We start from the raw sequence: 16,728 nt of genomic DNA on the forward strand, positions 1-16,728 counted from the left end.
TCAGATCACCTCAAACATCAAAAACAATCGCAAATGGTAGAAAAATACCGATATTTTCTGATAACATTTATTAAAATTTTGCATAAATCCATCCTAACATTTTATCTGTAAGTTGTTATTAATAACATAACCAAACAAAAAACTTTAAAATTTCATAATAGTTCAACATGCTGTAACACACCTACCCAACATCAACAGACTTGGTACTGGCAGCAACACAGCATGTATTGTACTCTAGTCATGAACATGTTGATAGTCAACAGGTACTGTTGTGCTTGGGTTGTCTACTCTGGTTACCTATTAGCCACATGGTAAATAAATTACGAAAATCTATTTAATATTTGTAGCCTTTATTCGGTTAAGCTATAGATATTGTACATCTATGACTGTGTGTTAGTAAATATGGAGCTTACGTTTTGTTTTTAAATTTTTTATATCCAACTGAACCAATTCTGACATTTTCAAATTTTCAAACTTGTTCTCTTGTTCATAAATAGTTTGAAGTTCGAATTAATTTTGCCAGTTCGATAATTAATAAGTTCGAAATAACAATTATGACTTGAGCTAGTCCTGTGGTAGCCGTGACTTCAAACTTGACACAAAATAGTAAATGATACCTAAACCATATCACGAATCGAACTGAAACAGCCTGTAAAATGGCATTTTTAAAGGCCAGCCCATGACTACAGCATCAGTTCTTCAATAGTGTCCAAGTGGTCAACCAATTCAAATGTTGGGAGTGAAATATTACATCTTCACCACTTTTGAATTGAATACAAAGGTTTACAATGTTGATACTGTAAACTGTAATATTAAACTCCAGTTAAAAACTGCTCTTACATAAACACTTAAAAGTCTAATTCTTGTACATACAAGCAGCTCCCTAGATCTTAGACTGTATTAACAACTTTATATCAACTGTGAAAGTACTTAGGATAGCACAACTCCTGTTGAACTGAATATCATATTGAAGCTTCAAGCTTGTGGAATTCAATGAAATGAACAGAAATTAAATAAAGTAAATAGTTTTCTCCCTCTCTTTCAAAGAAGTGATGTTTTAGAGGTAACTGTAGAAACACAATGAATGCAGTACACAGAGTTTAATAGAGTGTTTATATTTATTATGAATAAAGGAACAACTAGTTTTACTGTGAAACTCTTGTTGCTGAGATGAAGCTTTCTAGCTTTATTAGTGCCTTAGATTCGTACTAGTATACTTTTTGACCTTGGTAGTAATTTAGTGTACTAGTAGCAAATTGGTGCATGATTTGTGTCCGTATAGTGTGCAGTGTCATAAGTTTAGTATGTATGGTAGCTAATTACCCTTTTATATCCCAGTACCGTGATGACAATCAAAAGAAGCACCCGTGTCTGACAACATTTGAAAGGCTGCCGGCCACTGAGAGACAGTATGATATCACTCTGGCTTTTGAGACCCTCAGAACTTTGCTCGCCCTCGGTTATCACATCAGCGTTGACAATTTGGATCCCGCTCGTAGAATGAGATACCAGAAACTTCCGGCAAGGTAAGCTTCCCTATTACTAATTCTATGTCTGGTTAGCATGGTTGCATTTTGGCCAAGATCTCTCCATATTTTTAAAATCGTTAGCTGTGTAACATCCTAGCTTACATTGACTAGTTAGCATGTGATATTTTTCTCTGAGTTAAAAAAGACTTGGATTAAAACTCTTTCCTCACAGCCTGAATGGCGAAGCCGTTTTTGTACCCAAATTATAAAAATTGTTCTCTCGCTGACAGTTAAGTCACCAAAAGCTAGAGGCCATAGAAGAGTATGTTGTTGTAGGTTTTATCCATCATAAGGCCTTTTGATTGGTTGAAGCAATTTTTTTGATTGGTTGAAACTATTTATTTTGATTGGTTGAAATTATTTCATTTGATTAGTTGAAACTAAACTATTTCTTTTGATTGGTTGAAACTATTTCTTTGATTGATGGAAACTATTGCTTTTGATTGGTGGAAACTATTTCTTTTGATTGGTTGAAACTATTCTCTCTTAGTATGTCACTTCAATATTTTGCAGTTACTATTCTGTAATAAAAGCCTTACTTAAAGGCAAATGACTTCTAATTTTGTAGCTGAAGCCCTCATGATTGGAGTGAGCATAAAATGGCTATATCGTAGCTTTTTACATAGTAGAACTCTTCATAATACAAATACTTTCTAATCAGCAGTTTATAAAAACGATAAAGTGAAATAATTTATTTCATAAAATATTTTGAAATTTTGTGATACATTGGGTGAAAATGAGGATATTAGGTAGTTGATTAGAATGGACTGTGTATCATAATTTGTATTCACGTATTTATTTTAAAATAGCCTACCAACTGTGATTGTATTCTTTTTATTTATATCTGTTCACAAGCATGACATTTAGGAATGTTAATCTTGATCCGATAAATGATTTCGAACAACGTATCAGTGAAATAGTCCAGTAAAAAAGGTAAAATCATTATGGAATTTTGTGACCAACTCACTGAATGTTTCGTACACGCTTTTTTAGAATTTCTTTTTGATAGTGTTTTGACTGGGTCACAAATATATTGCAAAGCGTTGTTCTATACAAGCTATGAAACACCTTTAAAGCTTTTGTTTCATTCTACCACCAACTTAAGCATGGTAAAGCTCTGTCTTGAAGAGTTATATTTTATCACAATTCGCTGAGTTCTTGTTCAAACCAGTACTCTTAATTTGTTGTGTAGAATGTTTGGTGAGAATGATTTGAGCTTCCTTAGTAGTTTTTTGTGAGAATAGCCAGTATCTCCATCGCAAGAGGGTGGTAAACAGTCAGAAAATATGATCACAACACTTAAAATTGAGTTTTTGAACTAATTTATGGGCCTTGTACATCGGTGAAAATTTTGATTATTTGTTGGTATCATTTTTGAAGCTCTCTTATTATAATAATTATATATAATTATATTTCAAGCATCGATCACTCTTTCTTAATAGTTGGCTATTTTCTCTTTTACAAGACTGTGATGTACAGCAAATTCATGTCAGCCTTTAGCTTGAAGCATCCGCTATCACAAACATGTAACAACTAATTTTCATCCTAATTTTCCTTGAAGCCACCTGCAGACAAATGGCTACAAGCCGATGCCCCTTGACCTCTCCGGTGTGATGCTAAATGACAAGCTAGAGGAACTTGTTGATCAGTTAGCAGAAAACACTCACAATGTGTGGGCCAGAGACCGAATACGTCAGGGCTGGACCTACGGCCAATGCGATGACACCGAGAACAAGAGGAGTTGTCACCTCGTTCCTTACAGCAAAGTGGATCCTTCTATCAAGAAAGCCAACAGGTAATGTTTTATCTTTGTTTGTAAATTTTTGCCTGCATAAAGTTAAGCAGTATCTTTGTTTTTTGAAAGCAATTTGTAAAATTTGATGACATTCCTGAGTTTCATAGCGCTAACTAGAAAATCAATAAAATAATTTTTTTGCGTTAGTAATGAACAAGTGGCACATTAGTAATGAACTCCATTCAATTTGTTTGTATGTGAAATCAATACTGAAATTCAATATTGAAGTCAAGCATTTAAAAAAAACCCGCAAAGAAGTGCATGGAAAATTATTGAATCCCTTTTAGACCGATTATAAAACAAGTACAATTGAATTGATTAGAAATGTTAACAAGCATAATTTAGCTATAACTGTTCACAGATTTACTCTAACTATATCACTGAATAGAAGAACTTCAAGACTCTTACATTGTGATGTTAATATTGTAATTATATGTGTGATCGAAACATCTCCGAGGATCTTCCTGATTACCTCTTGATCTATGGCTAGTGACCATCAGTTTCCTCTGTCTAACTACCATGATATCTATATGAATAAGTCTCACATTGTGCGTGCGTGTCTGTGTATGTTTCAGTGTGTGCGCGTGCGTGTGTGTATATGTGTGTGTGCGCGTGCGTGTGTGTGTGTGTATCTATGTGTGTGCGTGCGTATTTGTGTGTTTGTGGGTATGTCTGGTAGTTCGCATAAACACTTCCACATTTTTGACCGATTTCGTCCAAACCTTGCGCACATGTGCTCCATGCCTTCTGCCTGAGCTGCTAAAATACTTTGTTTCATAACTTGTCCTTTTCCTAAGAACCAGCCTCTCAAACTCCCAGCTGGCTATCAGATTGAAAATGAAAGAATTACCAGGCATCACCAGACTTACTGCTAGTACAAACCTAAATGTATAACATAATAGGCACTCGTCACTCTATTACTTGTATAAACAGTATTGTTCAGTTTGTTTAATATCTAGGTAATCTAAATGCCTGCTATCTAGTTTTACTATTGCTTTCCTAGTGAGCTCTGCTCTAGACAACTCTGCTTATATCTGACACTCAAGCCTACTCTACATGTTCTTTTGTTTTTCTGCGGGAGTTGTCTGATCATGAACTTTTTAGCTTGGATAAAGTCAGAAATTTGCTAATGTGTTACATGTTTTATAATGCATGAATATAATAATACACCAAGATGTATGTATAGCTTCTATTGGCATTAGTAATCATCAACAAAATCATGTTTTTCCTTAAATCCAAAACAAAAACGAAAAGACAGAAATCAGGAATTATTGAGTGACTAGAACAGAGTGTTTTAAAAGTTGGTAATTTAATAGTATAGTAATAGTATTACCATTTCAAAATATTTTTAAAAAATTGCCAAAATGTTTGGTCATAGAGCATGAAGAAAATCACGGCGAAGCTGCCAGAATTTATACATAGCCATAGGTGTCTTTACAGCTCCCTACTCGCTGTTAGACGTCAATTACAATCTTTAACACTTAACTGGGTTTTGCTTTGGACGCTCACTGTCAGCCAAGGCTATTTATAATCTACTGACATGTTACAGAGAGACAGCGAGTGAGACGATTCGTACACTGCTTGCTTATGGATACAATGTGGAGGCACCGAATCCAGAGGCTCAAGGTGGTACATATAGAGGTGTGAACCCCTTAATACCATGCCCATGCCTACTCAGGCACTTAGTTCTATATGACTTCCATGAACATCTGGTGGCACTGACTACTGATTAGAGCTTATAGAACGCATAGACTACGACTTGACCACGATGATGTTTGTGCATCTAGTGCAGTGGTTCTTAAACTTGTTAGACCTACTAAACCCCACCAGTTTCAGATGCGCTTTCACCAACCCTTCTTTACTGAAAAATGTAATAGGACTTTTTGCATATATGTTTTACCGGTGCACAAAATGAACTGCGTATTAACATTACTGTGTTCAAAGAACAAAGCCATACAATGTCTGAACTCACAACAAATTACATATCTTTTCGCAAAGACATGACCTTGCAAATCAGTGTTATTTCTGCTGTTGTCTTTAAGAGACTTCCACCAAACCACTGAGACTGACTCACGCAACCCTTATGGTTCGCTCGCACCGAGGTTAAGAACCACTGATCTAGGGCTAAAAGAGTAAAGAAAAATACTTAAAAACTAACCAAACCTCCAATTTCGCAGATTTGAGTTTTGGCTAACTCTCACTGTCAATGCATGCCCAGTGATTGCCCCTTTCCTTCATTCACCTTTAACTGCGCTACTCAGTTGTCTAGAGCTTATAAAAACAACAACTTTGTAAACATGTTAACTAGAAATACCAAACATCTTTTATCAATTTTATATTACTCTATTTTACCTCATTTCTCCCATTGCTCCGATTACTTATGTACATGTAGTGGATGCACCTAGTTGACTGACCTAGTTGACTGCTTTCAGCTCACCTCTTTGCTGTCTGCCACTTCTATTATTTTCTGTTTTTTTGTTTTTGTTTTCTTCTTACTTTTCATTTGAAGAGCAAGAAAGAGTGCATAACTCCAAAGCGTTGTGCATATTACCAACCTGACAGAGTTGTGCGTATTACCAACCTGACAGAGTTGTGCGTATTACCAACCTGACAGAGTTTGCATATTACCAACCTGACAGAGTTGTGCATATTACCAACCTGACAGAGTTGGGCATATTACCAACCTGACAGAGTTGTGCATATTACCAACCTGACAGAGTTTTCATATTACCAACCTGACAGAGTTGTGCATATTACCAACCTGACAGAGTTTGCATATTACCAACCTGACAGAGTTTTCATATTACCAACCTGACAGAGTTGTGCATATTACCAACCTGGCAGAGTTTGCATATTACCAACCTGACAGAGTTTGCATATTACCAACCTGACAGAGTTTGCATATTACCAACCTGACAGAGTTGTGCATATTACCAACCTGACAGAGTTGTGCATATTACCAACCTGACAGAGTTTTCATATTACCAACCTGACAGAGTTTTTCCAAACCATCGTTGTGCATATTACCAACCTGACAGAGTTTTTCCAACCCATCGTGATTTAAGATTGAGTGCTGCCTTTTCTTCTTTATGCTGGTTTTTTGTTACCGTTGGTTATATTTTCTGTTTCTGTTATGCCCCTTTAGTTTCATTTGATAGCTGCCTTTTTTGGTGCTTGTTGACGTTCCCTTGTCTGTTATCAAGCATTCTTTTTATTGTGCCGCGTGGTGTTTTTTAGCCTGTCATTGATTGCGCTTTTCGTTTTCCCTTTTTTGTTGAGCTCATCACAATGCTGACTCATCACAATGCTGTCTCATCACAATGCTGACTCATCACAGTGCTGTCGCTGTTACTAATAAAACTCATCTATTTTAAAGACCAAAATTTAAACAGAAAATTAGAAGCTTTAACAATCATTCATGCATTACAAATGTGTAAATCTTTTTAACACAAAATTTCAATTTTTTAGCGGTTTTTGAGTAGATATAATTTTATTCAGAAATAACCATTACTTTTTAAAAAGTGTTGTGTTTAAAGCATGTTCACTAATTCTGTCAATTAACACATCCGTGTTCGCTAATGCCTATGCGCGCTTTAGCTTCTGACATAATGACTCGCCGCTTTATTTGCACATAATTTCTATTGTGCAAATCACCATCTATACGAATATTAAAAAGGTCATAGTATATATTAGAATAGTAACTAGGTTTCTGTATGTATAGATAAATTCTCTAGGGCTTATTGAAATAGTGTTATTATTCCTTGTATTATCATTGCTATCATCAATATAGCCATTGCTTGTATTTCTCATTATGATAGTTGGAAATTCAACGTGCCTTCACATGATGTTATCCATGTGACCCTCTTTGTCAAATGATTTTTATTCATCTTGTTTTCTGTTCAACTAAACACGCAGCATATTCATCCTAGCGATGCTACGACAATCAGCTTACTCTCAGTAGTTACTACTCCAGCGTTGTGTTTGCGTTATGTAAATCTGTTTAACATTTATGTCTATGACAGCATTTCATCTGCTAAGAAACAAGTGTAAGTTAAAATCGCTAACAACTGACTAAGAAGAGAATATGCAACCATATTGTTCCGCTTTTAAAAATTGTTCTGGAGCAAATACTGTTTGCAATAGACAAAAATATGAAGTTTTTTTTAATAACAACTGTATTTGTAAAAACTGCTTCGCACATTTTAAAGTCAGCTTATGATCTGATGAATGCTAATAGTGCAAATCTTCTATACAATACTCCTGTCGAGCACTTTATGTAGGAAGAAAAATTAGTTTTTTAGTGTGAAAAAAGTAAAAAAATGGAGTTATCTATGAAACATACAAATGTCTAACTTGCCCAATGTGGGGTGTCACTAGGGGTGTCACTTCTGTTCACTGTGTCGCAGGTGTCATTGTTGTCACTGTGTCGCAGGTGTGACTGGCATCACTCTTGTCACCGTTGTACCCTGGTGCTGCTGGTGTAACTGCGGGAGATATGAGCCCACTTGTAGACAAACTTTGACTGATCTTTAGACATAAGTGTGCTAACCATTTGCATCTTTTTGGTAATATCTGCGCAGGTATTGAAACAACTTGTTCATTATTTACTTGTGCTGTCTATTCCCTTCAGAGTTGCTTACGACCAATATATTTTAATTAAATTATCACATACTATGAGCTTTACACATTTATATAAAATTAGTTTTTTTTAATTGTTTCAACATCACCATTATTCTCGGTTGCAAATTGTCTTCTGTTTGATCTTGTCCTCAATGTTGTTACATCTTTATCTCATTACCCTTTTACGTTGTAATTCATTGCGCTCTTTTACACCACATTTCTATAGTTTGGACAAATAGCTTTTTTGACTAACTCTTTGTAATTATGCTCACCATGGTGACTGCACTTTGTAATCAACATCAGTATGCCTTTGTTGTTTTCTACTTGCTCTATGCTAGTTGCTATTTGTTTGCTAGTTGTTGTTTGCTAGTTGCTAGTTGTTGTTTGCTAGTTGTTGTTTGCTAGTTGTTGTTTGCTAGCTATTACTTGTTGGTTCGGCTTCCATTGCGGCGAATAGACCCCAATGTTTGCACATAGTATACTCTCACTTGTGTCTTACCACTTTCACCCTGACTGTCTGCACTTAAGATGTACATTGCGTTTGTTTCAGATTTTAAGAGGTTGAAAACTATTTGATAAATATTTGTTGTTTTAGTACCTCTTCAAATAGAAAAGAATTTAGGATTTAACTAACAAAATTCTTTCTGATACCCATAAAATTAGCTTAAATAAGAGCGCACTATTTTATTAAAGTACCTTTGCTGAATCTGTGCTGCACAACTACCAAACAGAACTGTCAGATTCTGAGCCTTCATTACCTCATCGATTGAAACAGATTGTTACACTCTCCACAGATTGTTTTGTAGTTTACGCCCAACTTATAAACAGTTTGTACATCTGTATTACTCACTCTATAAAATTTTCATTTAATCTTTGTTTTTGTTTTTCTTTCCTTTTAATTTCTTATGTATGGTCTATTCATAAAGTGTTCCAATGTCTCTTTGCTCCTTTTTCATCAACTTGCTTTTAAAGCGTAAAATTTTTCAGGACGTATATGTATGCAAATTAGTTAAATTGAATGAATATTCTAGAAAAAATGAGACCGTATATTAGCCTACCTTTTTATATTCTAGTTTTTATAGCTTGAACATTACTCAACTTTAAATAACCTTAGCAATACACCTGTGAAAATAAGTCTGCCAAAAACGCTACGGTTTTCTTTTCAAAAATTATAAAATTGAATAGATGACACACAAATATTATTGTTTATACACAAAGATTCAGCTTTTAGTAAGTTTTGGGAATTAATACTTTTTGAGACCGGTTGTTCTATTTAAGCACATCAATTTGATGCTCAGTTGAAATTTATATATCTGCTATCAGCCAATCTGATCTCAAACCCACCAATAATGCGTGTTAGTGGGGACTTTTCTGAACTGTTAGTAGCAATCAACCTCTTAAAAGAACTATTTCCAAACTTGGCCTAAAAGAGAATCGACAGCCTGTTAACTCTTTTAACACATGCGCTAATATATGAGGAGCATGATACACTCTCATCTGATGAGATCAAGCCATCACTCAATTTCGTATGCTATATTTACACACCGTTCATCCCAGTTCGGCCTTGTAACAAGTTGTTCATAGTTAATTATCTTTATTTACATTTCAAGTCTATTGGCTATTTTGAATGTCTATTGGCTACTTTTTCAGCTGCTAGAGCATCTTAAAAATCTCTAAAATACCAGACATTGCCCAATCAAGCTGTCAGCGCTAAAGGCAGCGGCTCAGATAGCAGCTTTCTGTAAATCACCATCAATTATTTGATGAAGTGTTTATTTAATACTCTCTTTTGCTCTCACGTGCTGCTTCACTGATTATGCTGCTAAACCCTTGTTATGGGAAATATTCTTCAGTTGGTAAAATATAGCGAGTCATGTTCAGCAGTATGTTTTGTTTTAGAATTAAATTACACTATTGAGCAGCGTGGCATTTTGCATTTGAACTCGTACTTTTCATGTTCATGCGCTTAATTTTTAACTTTGGTCATTTTATAAAATGACTGCTTGTGTTGTATGAGTTATTGTGTGAATAAGCTGGTCAAATATACTATGCTTTAATAATTTGGAGTTGTCCTACCAATTAAAAATTTTAAAGAGTAATTGCAGCAAGTAGGCCTACGATTATGCTGTTTCAAGTTCTTGCGTTCGGAATATATAGAATAATTAATTCCAAAGCTAAAATGTGCTTTCAATTTTAATTAATAAAACAAACTCAAGATAATTCATTTTGTATATCGAAAGATTTATTTGACTGCTTCAGGTCTTTCAAGGCATGTCACGGATGCCAAAACACAGTGCCGGGTACTGAGGCCTGCTAAGGAATACTCTGTTAACAGTGGAAAATGGTGAGTGATAAAGAGAGGGCACATGCGATGGTACTAGGAGCATTTTCCCTTTTATTCATTCAAATAGATGGTATACATTCAATATTTGATCTTCCAATAAAGTTGGTCTAGTAACTTGGGTACTACACAGGAGACGACACTTGGAACAAAATATTGTGCTGATGTTTTGCTTTTAAGACCTTATGGTATTTTAAACAGTCAGTTTTTGGTTATTTGAAAATAAATTTGGATAACAAGATGTTATTGGTGAGCTTATAAAGAACTAAATGTGGGGATAAGCTGCAGTAGCCTGAACATGTTGGCATCACAGTACCCCATGTGACATACATGTATATGTAACAACAGTTTTGTAGAGTTGCTTTACCATAAATATGCATATAAGTGGAAAGCTTCCACATAGGCCAGAAAGTGTAGTCATTTAGCTGGACGATGATATCAAATCTGATTGGTTTACAACAAGTGATGTGACCTGGGGGGCCATCTTGATAAGTAAACCAGCAGTATCAAGCTGGAAACATAGGTAGTGTAATAATGTTATATTGTAATTAGTGTAATAATATAAAAATGCATTTTTTATTTTTATATTATAAAGTATGTATATAAATGTAAATTGAAGTGAAACATTGAATAACCAATTTAATTTCCACATTTTGGGCACTGCGGGGTTAAAATGGTTCTTGGGACTTAGAGACTAAAGTCCGTGTACCCATTTTCTGTCGCATAACAGTTGGCTTCTTTTGTTGTTACCAGGTACTATGAGTTTGAGGTGCTGTCTGCAGGCCTAATGAGAGTTGGTTGGGCTAAGGAGTCCATAGGACCTTGTAACACAATTGGTGACAGTCCTGATGCCTACATATTTGATGGTTTTGTGGTAAGCAATTTTTGTTTACATGCTGATCTACATGTAAATGTATATCGCTAGGGAGTAATCATAGCTTGCTCGGGAGTTATCATAACTTGCTAGGGAGTTATCATAACTTGCTAGGAGTTATCATAACTATAGCATAGATGTCCCACAAGACTGACAACAGTTATGTGAGGTTTAGCGGACAGTGCAGTGTGGACTGTGGAATAATTTTTGACTTTTTTCATTATTTTTATCCGTTTTGAGAAAATTGTAACCACTGTCTGTTTTCTGACAACCACCTAGTACCAACACGTATTCGAACACTTGATCTAATATCCTTACACTTGTAGAAGTATAAAATAGTCGTAACTTGTGCAGTAGTTGATAAGTCTGGTATATAAACTGGTACCTTTAGACATGACTAGTATTATTTGTCTTAGTAAAGGCAAATCGATTATTAATTTATGGACGAAGGCAGCTGCATTTAACACCAAGACTTTTACATCAGTAACTCTTTACCTTTAGTGACATTTATAGAAGCATCTGTTTTGAGATTGGAATATGTATATAAATCCCAGTGTTTGCTTGCCATTTGTTGATTTCATCCCTGTGCCCAGTCATAGCCATTAATATTTAGCAATGAAAAATCCATTTGATTGAACTTTGATTCACATTTGATATCACACTTTGGTATCACATTTGATTTGAACTCGCAGGGATTCCAATTGCAAGTTTGTAACCATGTGCACCTAACAACAAAGCTAAGTTGTTCTTACCAGTTTCATCTATTTTATCTATGGTATCCTTATCACGTTTGCGGGTTACAAGCTAAATGAGGTTGCACTTTTTATTATTAATTGATATTACCTTTCGTGTTTGTAGTTATTTTAAAAAGTTTTAAAAGCTATTTCAATATTCGTTACCCATTTTTTTAATTTGTGATTTTTAAATGTGATTTTTCAATTTCAAATGTCTTGTTACCAGCTTCGAATACCGGTTCTTCCTTATGGCTGAGGCTATAAGAAAATGACATTTAAGCTTAACACGTCGACTGTTGCATTATTTCAAGTAGGAGTTACATCTACATTCTCTCTCCATTCTGTTAAAAACTAGCAGACATAAAACAGTTCAATATCTCATTTTTGAGATACCCAGTATCGAAAGGTACCAATATTTTCATATTCAAAATTTTGATGGATAGCTTCTGTTGCAACAGCAAATTTTTATACACACACTTCTATGTACAGTACATTAAGTCAACATATTTATGATTTTTGATTTGATTTCTTACTTCATATTAATTGTATCAGTATCAAATAATTTTTTGTTGTGAAGGTAGAAAAACAGACTATCCAGCTATTACTTGCTGTTTTTTTTCACATATAAACACCTTTACAATTGTTTTACTTTTCTCTTAAAGGTTGACTTGCAACAAAATTCACATTACAGTTATTTGGTATCATATGATTCACCATGTCTTACTCTGTTGGGTTGTAGGTGCAAAATATATGGGAATGTGATTACAAGCTCTTAAAAGCTAAAAAACGAACAGTTAATCGTAGCCACACGAGCCCGCCGTAGTTTGAATTCGCTTTCCAAAATGGCTCAAATGGGACGTAGTTGTTACAGGATGGTTTCTGTTTACACTTTCATGCAACCTCACTCGTCGAAATATTTTCACAAATATACTTCATGCATTCAATAAAACCATGTCTATTGTTCTTACGCGTCTGTTTTATCGTCATTGTAATGCTGTCACTTTTAGCACTGATATCTTATAACTTACCGTAAAAAATCGTTAAACTTTTTAACCTTAGCTCGAAGGAGGACATATCATTGTCTGATAATCATGACGAGCCTGTTGGTCACCTGTGATAATCGAAAAGTGCTGCAAAAATTATTTGCGAAGTATTAGGTCACATGATCAGATAACGACTTGACGATTGAATAATCCCGAAACAAAACTAAAGTAGCGAGCCTCTATATTTGATACGGGGTCTCCGGTAAAACCCGAAGTGTTTGTCATAAACTAGTGCTATAATAGGTTTTATATTGAGCTTTTTATTGGCCTTTCAATTCACGTGGGAACATCACGTGACAAGACGATAACCAAACTGTAATGACGACGTCAGAGAAATAAAGAGATTCCAATCTACGGCGGCTTTTCGTTTTTGAGCTTTTATGAGCTTGTAATCACATTTCCACGTAATTGGCACCTACCACTCAACAGAGTAAGGCATGGTGAATCTTTTGATACCAAATAACTGTTATGTGAATTTTGTTGCAAGTCAACCTTTAAGTTTAAAAGTTAAAATGTTAAATATTGTATACATTAAATATAAATCAATTTTCTGTTCAAATGCTTTTTTATTACCCGGGCAACACCAAGCATTCTGCTAGTGTATATAGATATACTAGCAGAATCTTGGAGTTGATGCCACACGATGCCAAAACGCCGAGAAACGGCGTGAATAAACGCTGTATCTCGGCGTTAATGTCACAATACTTCGGTGATTGTTGATGATAATAATGTTCACACTATCACAGACCCATTTGAGTTTGCATCAGCAAATACTCCCTGACGTAGTGATCTTATTTTTCTTTTTTAATTTTTCGAAAAGAAACATCTTTGCTCTGATCAAATACTAGTCTCGCAACACCTATCATGAACAGAAATAATCAAATTAGGCTGTCTGCAACCACAAATTACTATCGCCTAAACGGTGCACATTGTACAGGCTGTCGGCGAGCATCGACGAAGTATCGGGAAAGTTTAACAGGCACAAACTCTCCTGATGTATCCGTGTTTCTTCATCAATGCCATCGGCTCACCGTGCACATAGTCAATGATGAGCGCCAAAAGGACAATGCTGACATAGGGCGATATAGTGTGAACCAGGCTATATTAGTGATGTATGAAGGGTTCACACCATTTAGTATGGTGTGTCTGAAATCCACAAAACTACTGCAAACCAATTTAGTCTTTTGCGAAGTTGTAATAAATTATATAAACGATTTACGATTTATGTAACATTAGTTTTTCAGCGGGTGACACCTTCGTCAAAACCATAAGCTGCTATTCATTCTTTTCTTAAGGCTCGAAAGTGGCATGGAGGTGCGATGGCATATGGCAAGACCTGGCAGGTGGGTGACATAGTGGGATGCATGCTTGACATGTCCAACAACACAATAACCTTCTCTATGAATGGAGAGCTAATGATGGATATGACTGGCCAAGAAATTGCTTTCAAGGACATAGCCAGTGTCCGATACATTCCCATTCTAATGCTTGGCCCAGACCAGCGTGCCAAAGTGAACTATGGCATGGATCCTCACAGTCTCAAATATTATACCTGTTGTGGTCTGCAAGAAGGCTATGAGCCTTTTTGTATGTAAGTTAAACATGCTTGATACTTTACATACCAGTAGATGACTTGTAATAGCATTTCCTGTATATGTAATTATTGTATTATACAGAATGTACATGTATATTTATGGTATTATATAGAATATATGTTTATGATTTTATATAGAATATATATTTATTATATTAGCTAAAATATATATTTATGATATTATATATAATATATACTTATTTTATTATATAAAATATATATTTATGGTATTATATAGAATATAGCAAATTAGTAAATAAGATGTGATGTAAGAATTTTACTAACATTATGTAATTAGAGCTGTTTCATACTCAAATGAAAAACTAACTGTAGATTTGCCTTCTTTGCTCTGCTCTATGCGATGGAATTTTCAAATACATTTTAGTTGCTGGCAAATTATGAACCTTCGAAAACCAATTTATATACGTATTTTAATGCAGTCAAAAATGTAATATATATAATACTTCAACATGTTTGATAAAACAAAACTTCTACTAATTTTAACCTCAGATGACTTTTGAGCTGTTTCCATAGCAACATAGTAATGCTTGTACATACATCTATGTCTTGTACATACATCTATGTCTTGTACATACATCTATGTCTTATAGAGAGCGGCATAGTATTGCTTGTACATACATCTATGTCTTATAGAGAGCGGCATAGTATTGCTTGTACATACATCTATGTCTTATAGAGAGCGGCATAGTATTGCTTGTACATACATCTATGTCTTATAGAGAGCGGCATAGTATTGCTTGTACATACATCTATGTCTTATAGAGAGCGGCATAGTATTGCTTGTACATACATCTATGTCTTATAGAGAGCAGCATAGTATTGTTTGTACATACATCTATATCTTATAGAGAACAGCATAGTATTGCTTGTACATACATCTGTATCTTATAGAGAACAACATAGTATTGCTTGTACATACATCTGTGTCTTATAGAGAGCGGCATAGTATTGCTTGTACATACATCTATGTCTTATAGAGAGTGGCATGAAATATGCTAAGATTCTTTAGCCGCGCGTATATGAAGAATTAGATGTAATCACAATGCATTCATCATTCTCTTAGTGATATGGTTTGTTTTCATGACAGATATATGGCTAATTTAATAATGTTCATACAACGCTTCTGACTGCAGAATATGATGTAGTAACAATGTGTTGTTCAAATCATTGATTTGTTTAGTTAGTCAACAAAGTAGTCAGATACATGACTCTGAGAGTCTGAGTTACTGTCAAACAATCATAAATTGTTTTACGAAGATATTACTCTTGATTAAGTGGAATTGTCTGCCCATAACCATAATTGTAACATGCCCAGGCTTGTTCACAGCTCATTCAAACACTGAGATACACTGTTAATAATATAACCAAAGGGTTATTTGACTCTCCATTGGTGTGACTGAAATTCCATGACAAATTTTTAGTATAATGCTACCGCTGCAGCAAATTGTCTCCATACTTTGTCAGCAATTAAAATGCATTTGACAATTCCATCGTGTAGGGAGCAAAGCGAGGAAGGAAAATTTACAGGTAGTCTTCATTCGAGTATGAGACAGATCAGATATAATTACAATAGAGAGAACAAACACGCTTACCACTTGAACCTGTACACTTGTCTTGACTGTTCTGAGCTAAGGTGTTCAATTTGGAGTTCAATTTGGCAAAATTATCTTGAACCAATCAGAAAGTTGATAAGGCTGTTTTATCTTCTCACAAGAGGTTCATTAGCCAATCAGGAGATTCACAGGGTTGCTCTCAAATCACTTTCTGCTAACCATGAAGGTTATCAATGCTGTTCTTTTGGAAAGGTTTTTGAAAGTGTTGTAATATTTAATGTATTATGTTAAGAAACAATATTTATAATTTATTACACACTTTATAGCTCGCAACTTGCTATCAGCTTGAATTTGATGAGTTTGGTAAGTTTAACACAGTTCTTGTTACTATGGTAACAAGTTCATCGTGTTATTTGTCTACGTGTTCCTTTTCACTGTTGCTGAACTGCCAGTAAATGTTATCACGGATAAGAAACCGTAGGTTCTTGAGCAGAGTGCTGAGTTAAATATGTGTTTGCATAAACAAATGCCATGACAGCTAATGAAATGGTGATTGAGACAATTTTCTAGCTACAGGGGCCATCCTCGCATCAATTCATCTCTAATAGGTGTTTGCTTACACCG

At 35.0% G+C, this 16,728-nt stretch overlaps 1 protein-coding gene across 1 annotated transcript in view; it reads left to right on the forward strand.

The window, feature by feature from the left end:
• The window catches only part of LOC137400667 (ryanodine receptor-like), a 167,140-nt gene that overhangs the window by 25,211 nt on the left and 125,201 nt on the right, over positions 1–16,728 (forward strand). Inside the window, 6 exon segments of the mRNA XM_068086999.1 lie at positions 1,339–1,526; positions 3,091–3,324; positions 4,874–4,950; positions 10,204–10,288; positions 11,039–11,159; positions 14,232–14,527. Coding sequence (XP_067943100.1) covers positions 1,339–1,526; positions 3,091–3,324; positions 4,874–4,950; positions 10,204–10,288; positions 11,039–11,159; positions 14,232–14,527 — 1,001 coding nt within the window.

This window comes from Watersipora subatra, chromosome 7, assembly GCF_963576615.1.
Source record: "Watersipora subatra chromosome 7, tzWatSuba1.1, whole genome shotgun sequence".
Taxonomy (NCBI): domain Eukaryota; kingdom Metazoa; phylum Bryozoa; class Gymnolaemata; order Cheilostomatida; family Watersiporidae; genus Watersipora; species Watersipora subatra.